The sequence below is a fragment of the Staurois parvus genome, unplaced genomic scaffold (assembly GCF_062004578.1).
Source record: "Staurois parvus isolate SC_StPar_1 unplaced genomic scaffold, SC_StPar_1.0 ptg000011l, whole genome shotgun sequence".
In the NCBI taxonomy this organism is placed as follows: domain Eukaryota; kingdom Metazoa; phylum Chordata; class Amphibia; order Anura; family Ranidae; genus Staurois; species Staurois parvus.
Window position 1 is genome coordinate 19046714 of NW_028317807.1, and position 17676 is coordinate 19064389.

General features: G+C 38.1%; 2 protein-coding genes across 2 annotated transcripts; both read right to left on the minus strand.

Moving 5' to 3' along the window:
- Positions 1 to 453: 453 nt before the first annotated feature.
- On the minus strand, positions 454 to 4704 carry LOC149473815 (gamma-crystallin-3-like). Its single transcript, XM_089671466.1, has 3 exons — positions 4581 to 4704; positions 918 to 1160; positions 454 to 790 (listed from the first exon to the last, which is right to left on the minus strand). Exons 1-3 carry the CDS (start codon positions 4587 to 4589, stop codon positions 515 to 517), a joined length of 528 nt encoding a protein of 175 aa, XP_089527592.1. The 5' UTR covers positions 4590 to 4704; the 3' UTR covers positions 454 to 514.
- A 6161-nt stretch (positions 4705 to 10865) lies between these two features.
- On the minus strand, positions 10866 to 17676 carry LOC149473816 (gamma-crystallin-1-like). The gene is made up of 3 exons (XM_089671480.1): positions 17585 to 17676; positions 15612 to 15854; positions 10866 to 11196 (listed from the first exon to the last, which is right to left on the minus strand). Exons 1-3 carry the CDS (start codon positions 17591 to 17593, stop codon positions 10921 to 10923), a joined length of 528 nt encoding a protein of 175 aa, XP_089527606.1. The 5' UTR covers positions 17594 to 17676; the 3' UTR covers positions 10866 to 10920.

Below are 17676 nucleotides of genomic sequence, written 5' to 3' on the forward strand. Positions count from 1 at the left end.
TGAATGTGCTTTCACTCATATTGTCATTTCACTTATTTGTATGTGTTTTGACACTTGGTTTGAGTATACACGTTTAGTTAATATTTTGCATGCTGCACAGCGAGTGGCACGTGTGTTTTATATTATTTAAGGTATGACACTATGTCGAGTTTTTTTCTTTTTGAGGTGTACGAACATCAGGATTTGCGGGTATTAAGAAGGTTTTGGTGATGAAAGAAGAAGAAAAAGTTTAAGTTTTTGTGTTACACTTGTGAGGATTATTTTTTGGGATTTTTGATTTTATTTTTGGACACGGTGGGACTTTGGACATAATTTTTATATAATTTTTATAATTTTATATTTTTATATAATTTTTGGTTTTATTTCATTTGATTTGATGTATTTGCTCATAGAAAAGTCACATATATATTGTTCAGATCTAACATGTATATTTGGAAATAAAAACAAAGTGTGTTGATATTTGCAATTGTATTTATTGCTGCTATCACATAGTGACTACTTTAAGGTAGAGACATCAAAAGAAATCCAGAACTCTCCTGAAGGATCCAACTCGAGAATTGCTTGCACCCCAATCAGAACACCTCCTGTACTCTCCAGGCCTCAGATAATATTGGCGTCCTCTGTAGTTGGGCTCTTCATAGAAAATCCATTGTCCTTCAGGAATGCTGCAGGACTGAATTTCATTATAGTGGAATTGCTCATGGACATGTGGACAGTCTTCTGTGAATTCCATCATATGGCCTCCAAAATCTTCCTTCTCGTAAACCCTGATTCTGAATGTACCTCGATGCTGGAAGACAGAAGGATTTTCATGATTTGTTTTTGTATTTATTGTTTGTAAATAGATGCTATTGTGTTTATAGCAATACTAGCAAAGATGTATTGATTTAATCTGCTATAGCAGAAAGGGCTCCTACTTGTGGGGTCAAGCGGCAAGACCTGATAGAGTCATTGAAACCCAACCACTGTTGGTAGTCAGGGTATTCCCCTTTCTTCAGGAAGTATTGGTGTCCCTTATAGTTGGGATGTTCATAGATCATCCAATTTCCATTCTCCACACGGATAGAATTGCATCTGCTGAAGAAGGAGTGCAAATCAGCAGAGTCACAGTTGCACTCATATGAGCGACCCTGGAAGTTTTTATCTTCAAAAAAGATTATCTGTAATTAGAAGATGTGAAATTTGTGGAAAGTTAAACCATTAGGTTAATATAACATTGCATATTTATCATACAGAGAGCAAAACTTGAAGATATCCTGTTACTTTTAGAACAAATGCCAAGGTCTGGGTAAAGCTGTCCTTCTAAAAATGTTATACTCGCCTCTACAGTGCTCTACTTCTGCTCTTTCCTCCATCACATGAATATGCCTTGTGTTGGCTGGTGTTAGATTTCAGGAGAAGTTTCCCTCCTCTCCTTCATAATATGAAAGTGTTTAAGCCTTATATTGTACTGTTCACAGCCATCCTGAGCAGTGTGGTCGAGCTGACAGGGAGGAATATTGTAAACAAAACAATCTTCCTCCCTGTCGGAGATGTTTGGTAATCTCCGGGCGCCGGCGGATAATTACTGGCCGGGACCCGGTGATTGACATCCGTGGCCTCGCATATGGCCCCTACTCGGAAATGCAGAATGACATATATACGTGATTCTGTGCACAGGTGCTGCCTTGTAACAGTATATCTGCTATAGGGCGGTCCTAAAGTGTTTAAAATACTACATATGCACCTAAAGTATTATATCACAGAAAAATGCAAAAGGATAGTAGGCAAAGAGAAATTTACTTTTTTTCTAGCTTCTTTTTAATGTAGATGTCCACCACACATGTACAGCAACCCTGTCTACTCTTAACATAGAACATCTATGCTTTGACCATCTGTGCTAGTTCTTAATAATCCAATAAGAAACGGATGAACCAAAGTTTTGTAGATAAACGTCGACCTCTTGTAGGACCTATACCTGCAGTAATCTGATTACAATCAATGAAGCAGCCTGTCTTGTTCTTAATAATGTCTTACATATCTCTGCTACATTGGCAAACAAAGGAGCCTGTTGTCACACCTTACTGGAAAGCAATTTAACAGGCGAAGACATGTAACTATTAAGAAAGAAGGGAAAATTTGAAGCTTTCACTAAGAATGAGTGGTGCATTACTGCTGAAGCTGCCACCTACTGTATATAAGGTGGGAAGCATTTTAGGCTGAGTTAGTTAAAAAAGATATGAAGTATATAAATAATAGAAAATTTGGTATAGGAAAAAAGGAGAAGAAACAATAGTATATACGGTTTACCCTTTAATGCTTTTATTTTCTGCAGTTTTTCATTAGTTTTGGTACAATTTTAAACTGAACTCAAATAACTTTTTTTCTGAGGCTCCTCTTATATATTATAATGTCCACCTTTGCTTTCTAAAACATGCCATATCCTTAAAGCGGAGTTTCATTCAAAAATGGAAGCTCTGCTTATTTGCCCCCCCCCCCACTGCCATATTTGACACCTTTTGGGGGGAGCGGATACCTGTTTTTTACAGGTACCCACTCCCACTCCAGACTCACTTCACTGCAGCGAAGTGATCTGGATGTTCGGCCCCCTCTGTCCTCCCACAGTCTCCTGGGAACTTTCACAGGTCCCAGAAGACTTGTGGACCAATTAGGAAGTGCAGCGTTTCTCACACATGTGCAGTGGTCACCAGGCTGTGAAGCCGCAAGCTGTCACAGCCTGGGGCCCACAGTAGAGATGCTGGCGCCGTGGAGGAGAGAAGGGAAGAAGGGACAGCGCAGGTGAGAAGATCGCTAGGACTCCGGGACAGGTAAGTGTGTGTTTATTAAAAGTCAGCAGCTACTGTAGCTGCTGACTTTTAACCTCTTGGCGCCGGCCGAACACAAATGTGCGGCCTCCCAGCATCTGGGCCTAGACGCCGAGTGGCCGCACATTTGCGCTCTATTAAAAAAAACATGTTCTGAGAGCGTGCGCCCTGCACGCTCCCAGCACACATGTCCGGTACTCACGGAAAAGTCCCGATCTCCTCTTTCAATCGAGACCTTTCCCGATCATGTGACCACCGTGATGGCGTGTCACGGCGGTCACATGACCCCAAACCCAACCCCTCCTCCCGGCCCTTAAAGGGCTGGGAGACTCTGGCACCAAGGAGTTAATAACCACAAAAATGGCTGGAACTCCACTTTCAGATAGCCTACGCATCCCCTATCCATGCCCTACCCACTCCATAGGGATGATTACTAAAGAATTAGAGACAGTTTACTTAGAGAAGTGAATGTTCACTCAGCTTGGTAAATAATGATAAATTGTTTTTTGTTTCAATTTTGCTTGCACATGATTGGGTATTCAAAGTAAACACAACTTCCATATATTACTAAGCTTAGTCAGCATTCACTTTACAAATTAGAAACCCACCTTTGATAAAATGACCTTCATACTGTATGTATGAAAAATGAAAATGCTTCAGCTGCTAATAGAAGAGACTGTGCAGATTTGTTTTTGTTGCAGTTCATTTCTGCATCTGCTATTTCAGAATCAAGCATTAGTAATTATTTAGACTTCCTTGCTTGAGGTGATTGTAGTCATATTAGTGCACTTGCGACATAAACAATTGAGGAATGACCATGATACTTTTTTTTACTGGCACTAACATACAATTTTTCAGGACAAGCTTTTGGGGTATGTCCCCTTTCTTCAAGGTCTTAGTATTAGTACTGCTTGGACCTTGAAAAAGGGGACATACGCTGAAAGCTTGTCCTGAAAAATTGTATGTTAGTGCAAATAAAAAAAGTATCACGGACAGTACTCAATTGTTTTAGACTGCCTTGAAATTTTAGCTGGTGTCCTTACAATAATGTAAATGTGAACATATAGATACATTAGATATACCTCAATTTAGGAAAAAATTCTCTTTTTTATTGAAAAGATTTGTTAATGAAATTAATGCTTTTATATTTGCCTACACCAATAAATATTTATGACACCGGGGCTCATATTTTAACTGATAATGTTATCTGTAGAAACCAATCGTATCATACATTTATAGAAAAAAAAATTTAAAATTGATTGGAATGCAATGCAGACGTCCCTTTTGAAAATGTTCATAAATACCAGATTAGTTGTAGATACAATATGATAAAATGTCTGATCTAAAGTTTTGCTTGATTAAAACAACAATATTTTAACCATAGATTTCTTTCCTGGTACATTACTTTTTCATTTAACAAAAGTATAGTCATAAAAATTACTAAAGTTATTTTTTCACAGATCACTTTTTTATATAACTAACTACAACATAATGACATTTAAAGATTACCTCTGGTGAAACCTACAAATTACCAATTTCAATATATACTGTTGTAACATAATTAGTTAGAAAGGGGATTTATATTGGAATATTATTTAATATTCACATTTTCAGTGCTGCATGTTGTTAAGAAAAATATTGATTCCCTGTGTTAAATGGTAAAAAAAATAATAATCTGGGAATTAATTTACTGAAAACAATGAAAATTTTGCTGAGTTGTAAGTGCATATTTTGTTGTGTGATATGTGGTTATTATAATTAATATTTTTTGCTTACCTTCCCCATTTTAGATGGACTTCACAGACTAACCATCTCATGAATTTTTTCTGCTTCTATTTAAATATATCACCACAATGCTAACATTTGCATGTATGAATAGATTACAGTGTGGATTAACATACACAGTATCTACATCACATCAGATTGTTGTGTTGCTCTCTAGGCATCTATTGTCGATTCTGCTTATGACAGCTTATTTGGTTTGCAATTGTTTGATTGGTCACCAAAATCCTCTTTTGAACCTTTGTATTGAAAATCTCTAAAATACATGCACGCACATTCACTTTAAACTAGATTGTAGTCTTTTATCCCACTACAAAGAAAAGCCTTAATTCCAATGCTTCTCTTGAGCTTTTCTGTTGCTCTAAGCAGAAAATGCATGCACAGAAAACACAAGAGCCTGTAGGTCATATCAGGACAGACTCTATTATACTGGCAGCATTTTTAAACTCAAGCATGTGCAAAATGTTGCAGTGTATTTTGCCATATTTGTCATAATTGTTTTTGTGAATTCCAAAGTGACATTCTAACACATAATTCTATAACTCTAATGAAATGGAACAATTGTCCACGTACAACTTTAATTTTATATATATATCTATATATATTTATATAAATAATAATAATTAGTGGTATATATACTTTTCATTTGTATGGCTCACATACACCTAAGCTCAGGTGACACGTTCAGGCACAATCATGGACATGTACGTGATTGTTCCTGATCCAGTTTAGGACGCACCGGACAAAATGGATTCATAACAGCTGAGATTCCTATAGCAGTGATCTGTGATTGGCTCACAGCTATCACATGAAACCTGGGCCAATCACAGCATCCTGTACCATGTGATTAGCTATCACTAGTAATCACAGCTGTTAATAATGAAACTTATTCATGACAGTTCAAAGCATTGTTGTTACAATTATCTACTATGGTGATTATGGTTCCACTAAACAACTCTCATGAAAGTATGTAAAAAAATTGTTAAAAAAAATAAAAAATGTAAAAAAAAAATAAAAAATATTTAAACATTTGAATAAAAATTATTACTTTTTTTTAAATTTTTTTTTGTAATGTACTGTCACCAGTCAGTGTCCCTGTACACCGCCACACAGTAGTCCTGGTGACAATATGTAAAAACAAAAATTGTGAAAAAAATTACTTAATTTCTTAATTTTCCAAAAATGGTGACAAGAAAATACAACTTCAAAAAACTCACCACTACCTCACACTGTCTACTTTCAAAAAAGGGATCATTTGGGGGTATTTTTACTGTCCTTGCATTTTAAGGACCTAAGAAATTAGATAGGCTGTCAGTACATCAGGATTTATCAAGTTTCAAATATACAGTATATACCACAGTTTGTAGACACTACACCTTTCACACAAACCAATTAATATATGCTTATTGGGATTTTGTTTTACCAATGACATGTAGCAAAATACCTTTTGGCCTAAATTTATGAATAAATTCGATTTTTTATTGGAAATATTTTATAACAGAAAGTAGAAAATATAGTTTTTAAAAAAAAGTCAGTAATTTTTCACTTATATAATAAAAAATAAAAAACAAAGTGGTAATCAAATACCACCAATAGAAAGTTCCATTTGTGTGAAAAAAAATTATATACATTTCATTTGCATACAGTGTCACATGACCCTGCAATTGTCAATTAAAATAGAACAGTGCCCAATAGCAAAAAATGGCCTGGTCATAAAGGGGGTAAAACCTTCCTGAGCTTAAAGGTGTTAAAAATGTTTCCAAGAACCTCTGGTCAGCTCATGTATAACATAAAGAACTTAAAATGGGTTATACATTAAAGCTAAATTCTGAAAAACCTGAAAATTCTCCCATGCAGTTGGGCTGTGACTGCACTACAAGAATGAACTGCTTGTTTAGCCTAGGAAATGGTAACAGCACTTTTACTTACTTGATCCTCTACTCCCCTGGCAAATGGTGCTCCCCCACTCTCAAGTGGTGGGCTGTCTCTCAGCGTCCACACACCCAATGCAAAGCCTGCATTGGCCTTGATGATGTCAGAGGACCTTAGATTGCCAGATTATAAAAAATAAGATACTACAGGGACCAGTTTAGCAGCATGGAGGAGGTGGCGAAAACCCTTGAAGTACTAGTGCAGCCTCACTGCAAGGGAGAATTTTTTATGTTTTCTGAAGTTCAGCTTTAACAGAAAAAAAAGCCACAGAAAATCTTGTTAGTGATTGGACTAATGCCCAACTTTATATATGGCTATTTAAAAAACAAAACAACAATGTTTTACTTAATGTTTTTTATCATAAGTGAATGCAAGTAACTTATTTAAAAATGATTTATGGTAAACCAACTTTTATGTAGTGGTGTGGATTGCCTGTACAAATAATTCTGGTATCTATCCTGAAGGTAGCTAAAACGGCCATCAATGGTAGGAGTGTCTGCATTGAGGACTCAAGAGGATTCACTGGTCCCCTAAGCTGGGGATGGACATGAGGCCAACAAGTCAATTCTGCAAAACCTAAACTGTTATGGGCTGTAGTACAGAAAAATAAGTAAATTAAAGCAAGTCTGTCATGTGAAAAACAGCAATTGCCATTGTTATGCCTGCCTGGCAACCTGTTCTGATGGGCAAGGCACTAATGCTTTTTCGTATTGTTAAAACTTACCATTTTGCTCCAATACGTAGCTAATGGAAAATGATGGACTGCATCACTGAGCTAGAAGAATGGGGGATGCAAGAGGGGTTGCAAATTTTTATAACTACCAGGAAGTGCTCAACTAAATGTCTTGATATCAACCATAATTCAAGTATGTGCAGAAGTTGCAAACTTTAATAATATCTTTCAGACTGGTTGTTTTTAATTATTTTTTATTTATTTGTAGCAGATTGTTCTGTAATTCTCTATACTGCAAACAACTGAAAACTGAAAATTGTTGTTTTGATTGTAGACATTTTTTTAAACAAAAACTCCCTGTTACTAAGGATTTTTGCACCTAGAACGTTGAGGTCAGGGGTGGACTGACCATTTGTTAATTCGGGCACTGACCGAGGGCCTGGGGTCAGTAGGGGGCCCCATGAGATGCCCCTAGTACCTTTTTCATAGGCTTTTTTGAGTTTGGGCAAGGACACAGGGGCCCCATGATCCCCTATTGCCCGGGGGCCCCATGAGTTGTCAATCCGCCCCTGGTTGAGGTTATTCTTTGAAGGATTTGTTGAATTTTCTTTGTATATTATAAAAGGTCTATGGACATTTAGTAAGGTCCTGCTAAATTTTATAGACAGTTAGGCTAAAAGAACAGTTTTGACACTTTTGTTAAATTGATGAACAAAGGCTGTTTCACAAATTAATGCTTTAGAAGCCAATGGCCAGCTCATATCAGCCAAACATTGTAACAGTCAAGTTGACTAGTGTGGTTGGATTTTTCAAATGTTCAAATCATTGGGAGTGTTCATATGAATGTCAGATTACATTTTTTTTTTATTGTATTTCCTTTTTTTGCAGAAAAAAAAAATCAAATTTTCTAGAAAAATGTGTGGAAAAGTGTAGTTTCTCAGGAGCAAATGATTGTTTAGGTATTCGTTAATGAACAGGGATTCAGCAGAGGCACTTTGAGAAGTGTTTTTTCCACTTCACTTCTATCTGGTAATATACTATGAATGACATGCTTTCTTTCTCTCCATGATTACATTCACTTCTCTACTGTATCTATGGTGGCAGCCATGGTTGTCACACAGGCTGGACTTAATTTACATGGTAATTGATGGGATTAGTAGTTTACACAAGACAGATAATGTTTTTGTGTTGCCTGTGACTTGAGAGGACAGATGTTCAATCTGGTCCTTTTCATTAATCTAATGTCTTCAGGCAGATACCTTCTGTTTGTGAAAGTCTTTAGAAAACCTATTTCAAAGGATGTTTTCACCTATTGGATAAAAGGCACCAAAAGGGTTTAGCATTACAGCTCATCTCCTCCACTCTCCCCTATACATGGACATGAACTGATACATCCTACGCAGGAGAAACTACTGTTCATTGTGCTTCTGGAAGATATATGTATCAGTGGGTTGTCCAGCCATTCATGGCATACCCCCTCTAAGGACCATGGGTTGCTTAAAGGGTCAGTTCACTCTACATCCTCCCCACCCCCTAGTCCCTGCAGTACTTACCTCCATGGGTGATAAGCTGTCAGTGCCCATGCAGCCAGTGTAGCAGTCTGGGAATTTGAAATCCCTGCTTTTCTTCCCCTTATTTCTGCAGGGTTTGCAGCAAGGATCAGAGTAATTCTGATAAGTCAACACCAGCATAGGGCTTTACTCTGATCCATTGTGGAAGCCTTGAAGAAAGAGGGAGAAAAGTGGGGATTTCAAAACCCCCAACTTCTTCACCAGCTGCATGAGCACTGACAGCAAATCACCACATGGAGGTACAGTGGGGACCAGGGGGTGGGGAGGAAGTAGAGTGTTAGTTTACTTTTTGACTTTTTCTGAGAAAGTGAACTTACATTTTAAGGGCTCTAAAATTTTACTGAAAGAAAAGTTTATATTGTGAACTTGTTTATTATAGAAAACAATGAGTATATATAACCTTCAATTAGCATAAATAGTTGATATACTTCACATAAACAGGTTATAAACAAAATGGGGATTTAGGCAGAGATAAAAAAAAAACAGGAATCTTTGTGCTGGACTCCTATACTGGTAATGCAGTATTATATTGCAACTCAACCAGTTCCATTTTAGAAATGCCAAAGTTAGTACTCATTTATATTTGTATTTGGGGGGGTGTTACAAACATGTGGTTAAGCTGTGTTTTTAACTCCTTCAAACCATCCCCTCTTAAGCTGCAAAAGCAGCGATGTTTTGCTTTGTGCCCGCCTTAACAATTATCACTTCTGTCATATTCAGAAGGCAGCAAGCCCACTGAACATAATACATTCAAGTGAAGAGGGTAGTGCCACAAACACTTTGCAACTACATGCAATTCACCCATGTTTTTTTCTTCAGCATGTCACTTGGGCAGCTGCATCTGTCACTGCCTGCTGTCCCTCCCGCTGCCTTTCAGACCTTTAGCACAGTGCTTCAGAGGAGTTTCAGAATGCTTCCCCTGGTTCTGTGCTACACTACCTTCCTTCCTTGCAGAAATCAAAGATGTTGTTAGCACCAGGCACCCAAGACATCTGCTGGTGAGTGTTCCAAGTCCCCCCACTACTACCACCCATGCTTTTTTCTACATATCACTCAGGTAGCTTTTGAATTGTGTACCTGCCTGCTGTCTCTCTTGCTGTCTTTCAGACCTGTAGCACAGAAGGAGTTTCAAAGTGCTTCGCTCAGCTTTGTGCTACAAGTCTGACAGGTGGTGGATAGGGACAAAAACCAACAGCTGTATATACAGTATGTTGAAGTAAAACAATGTGGACATCCTTGGTGTTGGTATCCAGATCACTGATGAGTAGATGGAAATCACTGATAGGGGTCTGGTTAGTACATTTCAGGCAGGGTGGATGGCAGTTGTGCCAAAGGACATTTTTTCCATTGGTGTGGGGGGAATTTTTCCTTGAGATGCACTTCTGACCCCTGCACTCTGTGCCTTATGCAGCCCTGAACTCTTCTCACTGTACATTATGCTATTCTGACCCTAAACTCTTTCCATTGCTGATTCTTGATCAAGAGCAGAGTAGACTCAAGGTTAATTTGACCATACCTCATTTAGCTCCTCCAAAGGTTACCATAACTTGGCCACCATTTGCAGTGGTGTCAACTCTAGGTGACCAAGAGTGTTCCAGGCCTTTCACAATCCTAGCAATGCTCCTGGCAGCAACCTACACAATTTCAGTTAAGCCCTTAGTACTCCTCTCATGAGCAACATTTACCTCCTCCTCAATCCCAAAACACTTAATTCCCCTTAGCAGTGATGTACCACTAAAGAATACCTGCCAGAGGTTCTTAGACTGTGGTAAAAACTGAGAGGGATGCCACCAGCAACTGGAAGGTAGAAATGAGAGCTCTAGGCAGGGGAACATTTTATAGCACAGGATATAAAATTAAAAAGTGTTTGCATAATGCGCTGTTGCTGTGTCTATGGAAGGTAAATGAAAAAGTTTTTTACACTTTTGTGATTAAAGTATTGAGAACAGTAAATTCTACAAATATCTTTCACTGATGGAAAAATAACTAATGTTTATTTAATTAATTCATATTTAACATACAATTGGTAATTCTGGCACCTTATACTGTTTATATTTCATTTTATTTTGATCTAAAAAATGTTAAATAAAACATTATGACCAATTTTTTCATGATTAAAGACTTTATTTAGGCCAAACTGTAGAATTATGTGTTTTATTTAATAGAATTCTTGAACCCGTCTGAAGGAGCCAACTCTGGAATTAGTTGCACCCCAGTCAGAATATCTCCTGTACTCTCCAGGCCTCAGGTAATACTGGCGCCCTCTGTAGTTGTGATCTTCATAGAAAATCCAGTGACCTTCCAAAACATTGCAGGAATAAATATCATGGTATCTAAACTCTTCGTGTACATGGGGACAGTCTTCAGTAAATTCCAACATTGCTCCATTGAAGTCTTCTTTCTCATAGATCCTGATTCTGAATGTGCCACGGTGCTGAAGAGAACAGGGATATAGGTTATTAGATCAGTGGTGGACTACTGTCTTAACATAAGGAGGCTCAGGGGGAACCCCTGACATCAGCAAAGGGGCACATATAATAGTAGGTGAATGTAATTCTACAGAAAATTGTCAGGGACTGAAGCTATGAAAGACAGATTGGTTAGAGACTACAGAGATGGTCAGAAACTGCAGACAGGCAATAGGAGATGGTCAAAGACTGAAGACATGCTGCCAGAGATGATCAGAAACTGTAAACATGCAATAGCAGTGGTTGGAGACTATAGACATATTGCAGGAGGCAGACATAGACTGAAGACACATTAGATAAGACTACTAGAGATCACTGCTATTACAGCTCCTTGGCAAATCAGTACTTCCACAGTTGTGATTCCTACAACCTCAATAAAAATTACTTGTGCCACAGCAAGAACCATTAAAAAGGTTCAGAGAATAAAAACATTATTAAGAAAGAACAGGAAAAAGAAAGACAGTGCAAAAGAAATGAGCCAAACTATTTAACTACTGGAACCCATGCTTAAGAATATTTCCTATACTGGCCTAAGTAAGCACCTAGGTAAGGAAAACACAAAATACTATATGCAGGGGCCCCCAAAAGCTACACAATAAGTGTCAAAGGTCCATGGGTTGGTCACCATGGGTTTAGATTATGCTGGTTGTTAGTGTGTTATGAGAATGCAGATAATCCCTAGCACATTAAGGCTATGGACATTTCTGTCTACATTAACATTTTCAGCTTCACAGACTTATATAGCTATCCCACCTTATAGACTTAGTATGCTGGTGTTAGAAGTGTTTGCATAAGATTAATCAGGGGATCAGGGCATTAAGAAACTTTTCAAGTTTATTCTGGTTTACAGGATATTAACCACTTCCTGACCGCACTATAGCAGAAAAACTACTACAGGGCGGCACGGTGCTCAAAATCACGCATACATACGTGATTTTGCAACTCCAGGTAGGGGGCATGCGCGAGGCAAACGCGCCCTACCCGTGCCACGGTTGTCAATCAACGGGCCCCGGTAATTACTCACTGGTGTCCGTGATTTCCAACGATCGCTAACGGGAAGGAGGACTTTTTTGTTTACTAAAAGTCCTCCTCCCTGTCAGCTCAGGCACACTGCTCTGGATGGCTGTGCACAGCACAGCCATCCAGAGCAGTGTGATTACAGTGAAACACACACACCTCGCCCCCTAGTAACACACTTTCTGCACACAGTTAACCCTTTGATCACCCCTCATGTTAACCCCTTCCTGATCACTGTATTAGTATCACTGGGGATGTCAGTGACACCAAGTCAGTTCCCCCCAGTGTCAGAATGTCCCGCTATAAGTCGCTGATTGCCGCCATTACTAGTAAAAATGAAAAAAAAATCCCAGTATATATACTGCCATTTACAAACGCTATAACTTTGACGTAAACCAATTAATTTACACGTATTGGGATTTTTTTTTAGCAAAGACATGGAGCAGAGTACATTTTGTCCTAAATTTAAGTCAAAAACATTGTTTTTTCTCAAAATTTGACTTTTTTTTAGAGCACAAAAAATAAAAAACACACAGGCAATCAAATACCACCAAAAGAAAGCTCAATTTTTTGGGAAAAAAAAGATGCAAATTTCATTTAGGTGCAGCATTGCATGATCGCGTAATTGTCAGTTAAAGTAATGCAGCGCCATAAAGCAAACAATAGCCTGGTCATGAAGGGGGGTAAATTCTCAGGAGGGCAAGTGGTTAAATAGCTGATTGTGTAAACAAAATGATATTTTTATTAGAGTATATTTAACTTGTGAAATGAAGATGTGTACTGGGTTGTACTGCACTGTTTCCTACTTTTTTTGTATAGAAGCATACTTATTGGCAAAAGTGAGAGTACTATGCTCAAATGTAGTTGATATTGAACAAAAGACTGGGAGATAGGAAGGAGCGTTTGATGTTCTCCATGTTTCTTATAAATGTTAGAAGGTATGTAAAAAAAGTCCAAAACACAGATTTTTTAATTTTAGGCATGCAAAGGATAGTGTCTTCTACCTCTGAACTATTCTTCCCTGTCCTAATTTTTGTAATTAATGTGACAAATATATCCAGGAGTCAAAATCATTTAGCATCTGATGGTTGCCACAAACGTTTCCATATATAATTGTTGTTCTGTTACACAGATGAAGGTGCTCTGTTCTGGCCATCAACTGCAAACAATGCAATATTTATAAACCTTATCAATACATTTTATCAGCCTTGCTTACTAACAACATGTGCCAACATGCATTTAGGCGCTTAAAGAGTTTTTTCTGCCAAAACGCCACTGCTATTGGACATGCTGACAGTGGGGTTTTTCTCTGATTCTAAACGCCCCTGCCTCTAGACTCCTTTAAATGTTTACATGTGCATGGGCACCTAGGCTAACATGCAGGGGCGATTAAAGGCTGAAACAAAACCCACCAGACACCCGTAAGAGCAGTTTAAAAAATATCCAGTGTGCATGAGGCCTTACAACTAGGACATTTCCTCATTGGGTGAATAGATTTCAATACAGTTCCCTTTTTATAAAAGTTTTTTTTTTTATGGAATTCATTTTGTAATTTCTTTTGAGCCATCCTTGTAGTATCACAAAACAGCTACCTAGTTTTAATTGGAGGAAACTGGAGGTCAGTTTCTGTGTGGACCTTACAGTCTGACATTGGGCTGACATTTCCGCCCCAACAGGGAGAGAACACAGGTGGATAACACTACATCCACCCACACTAATACATAGGAATGCCTTATTATAGCAACTTAGAGGTGAGATTTACATTCATACAAATGCCCATGTCTGCTTGTTTCTTTTCATAGTGGTTGTTGTGAGAAAGCAGAAAATTTGGAGTGCGTTTATTAGGTTTCACTCTAGTCTTTATTTCATATATTTCACATATAGTTACTTTTATATAAAGCGCCCTTCTTACCTTGAGTTCTGCAAAAGAAGAAAAAACTACCAAATATTTTTCTAGATGTTGGGAAATCTAGCTCTTCTTATAAATGGCTACAAATTATAATGGGATAAATAAGAAGGTGAGGAGAGCAGAAAAAGACAGGGCACACTGAAGGCAGGAATAGGTCTGATCTGAATTAGCGAACAAAGAAAACAGTCACTCTCAGATATTTCCAGCATTGATACAAAACAATATTAGTCTAGACCAGGGGTGTCAAACTGGTGGCCCTCCACCTGTTACGAAACTACAAGTCCCATCATGCCTCTGCCTTTGGGAGTCATGCTTGTAACTGTCAATCTTGCAATGCCTCATAGGACTTATAGTTTTGCAACAGCTGGAGGGCCACCAGTTTGACACCCGTGGTCTAGATGCTAGCAAACAAATGCAACATCTGCCATTTTTGACACAATATACAGGCTTAGAGAGTGAGAATAAGATCTGCTGAGATTTGGCACCTGGTGGCTGTGAAGGGATGCTGCAGAGATCTTTGCAGTGCTGTAAAGTTCACTATTTTGTCCTTTTCTCTTTTACAGCATCAGGTAATGTGGGCTCTTTACAAAAATGATGTCTGCTCTCAGGGGCGTATTTACCACAAGGCAAACAAGACATTTGCCTAGGGCAGGAGGGACATGGGTACCAGGTGGGATCCGAGAGAGGCTGTGGGCTGCTTGATGGTGTAGGCAAAGCCCAACTGTCATTCCTGGGGATGGCCACAACTGTGAAGGTGAGTGTCTTTCTTTCTGTCACCAGGGGGTGTTAGTAGAAGGCTCTCTCAGGTGGGGGTGGTGGGGTGGGGCAGGGGTGTTGTTGGTCACTGTTAGGCTTTCTCCATGGGGGGTTGTATGGTGTTGGTTGGCGGCAGGCTCTCTAGCGCCAGGGAGGGGTGGGGGGGTTCAATTTTTGGTTTGCCTAGGGCAGCACAAAACCTAAACACACCACTGTCTGCTCTATTACACTGGAAGCAGTTGCCTATTGCTCGTAATTTAGTGCTGTGTACTTTTAGCTTTTTAATTTTAAGAATATTGCATAATTCACCCAGTGTAATTAGCAAGCCAAACAATTACATTTAATAATATAGCTTTACAACTATGGTAAATGTTTGTGCATGTAACTAATACTAAACCTATCAATATAAGGACAATGAATATTGTTATCTGTCGTAAGCAGTCTGATGTTAGCGTTCATCTTCTAACCTGAACTGAATAAAAACATTGTTTAAAGAAAACTTTGGGTAAGATACTGTTCTTTTTGAACATTCATATATGTTCTTTTTCTGCCTATGCAAATATAGATATACAAATACTTGGAAGTGAAATGATAGAAATGGACAGATAAAAGCTGTACATGCGAATATAAAAAACAAACAAACAACAAAATACTATAAATAAAAGTGCCACTTGGAGTATAGTTTAATACAAAGCATACCTGTGGAATGATACGGCAAGATCTAATGGAGTCATTGTGACTTGTCCAGTGAGAAAAGTCAGGATACTCTCCCCTTTTCAGGAAATATTGGTTTCCCCTGTAGTTGGGGTGTTCATAGAGCATCCAGTTTCCATTTTCCACACGGATGGAATTGCAGCGGCTAAAAAAAGAGTTTAGCTCAGAACAATCAGAACTGCACTCATAAGAGCGACCCTGGAAGTTCCTGTCCTCATAGAAAATTATCTGGAATAGAGGCAAAAAATTCCACCTAAGAATGTGTATCAAAACACCTTTAGTATCACATAACAGAAATAAATCAGGTACAGATAGAGTCTTTGATTGATTGTCATGTATAAACATCATTATCTTTCACAGTGGGTAGTATAACATCCTCTAGCTGTGAATCCTGATACCAAAATTAAAGCCAGCCAAATGTATTATAATTTAGTATAGCTACTTATCACTTGAATTTTTTTTTAGAACAAAGGACGTCCGATGGGATGCACTCCAAACAATCCACTTTATTGAACCAAGATAAAACCAATACAGACAGTGGAAATACAGTTGGGACTGGCAGCTAAACACGTTTTATGCTAAAGACAGCGCTTATTCATTGGGGTAATGAATAAGTGCTGTATTTAGCGTGAAATGCGTTTCGCTGCCAGTCCCCCACTGTATTTCCACTGTCTGTATTGGTTTTATCTTGGTTCAATAAAGTGGATTGTTTGGAGAGCAGCAGATCAGATGTCCTTTGTCCTGATCTATGTAGCACACGAGCTGAATTAGCACCTACAGGAGGAGTTGTGCTTGGAGATTGGGAGTCTCTCTACCTTGAGCAGTCGTAAACATATATGGTTAATATTTTTTTTGTAGGGGCAAAAGTATCAGTAAGGATTTAAACTTGTATTAGTGTTACTCTTGAACTTGCTAGTGCCAATGCTACATGTTGTGATACTTCTCCCTGGATGTGTACAATTTCATTGGCTTAAGAGGGCCTCCACAAAGATTGTACAGTTAGATTTTAAGAAGTAATACTTCCATTGCACCTATGTTCATTGTATCTATTAAAATACAATACCTGCCCTATTTGTGCTCTGAACCCATGGCCTAGCAGTTCCCAGTGTTTCTGCACTCTACTCTGGATCAACTGTAATGAGGTAGTCAGGCCCCATAAGTCTACACTGCAAACCAGAGTTCAGAACTGTGTGCATTTCAGTCAACAGCATAAAATTGGGGCTTTTAAAACCACATATCTTGCAAGGTATTTCACAGTAAGTGCTATTAACATTTTTCATTTACCTCCCTAACACCTACCTACAAAAAAAAAAAGATCGTCTTTAAGGTACCAAAAGACTGGTAAGTTTTTAGTAACAGTAGAACTTAGCCTGATTGTAGAGTGGCATACAAGAATTTAGCCATTGTAATGGCACAAGGCTATCAGGTACAGTTAGAGAAAGTTAGTAAAAATAACAATACTGCAGTCAAGTTGATTTGCATAGAATCTGTACAAATGGTGCAATATTATGCTTTTTTTGTGTAGACGTTTTAAGAAGTTGCCATCACTTGACTTTATTGTATACAACAAAAGCATTGTTTCAGGACATACAGTATGTTTATGTCTGCTATATGAATCCTTTATGATGCTAATGGCTTGTTAAATGTATGAGACCATACATGACATTGCCCCCTATATTACCACAATGAGCATTCAGAAGTTAAAGTGAAGAAGGATGTGCAGTGTGGGTTAAATTAGTACATTGTTTAAAAATCTGCTGGCAAATAAGATTTGCATGTTACATACAAGATATGTATATATTGTTTCTATAACAGTAACTACAAGGTCTAGGATGTGGAAACTTTAAAAAAAAATTTGCAAACCAAAATCTACAAAATATAAATATATATAAATATACAAAAATGTATACATGTGGAAAGGTTAAATCAAGTTATTGATTCTGGTCTCTATATCTTACCTTTCCCATGGTGCTTTATAGTAGAGGTACCAGACCAAAGTCTAACAAACAGAAACTGGATCTTCCTTTATATAGTGATTTTTTAATTTGTG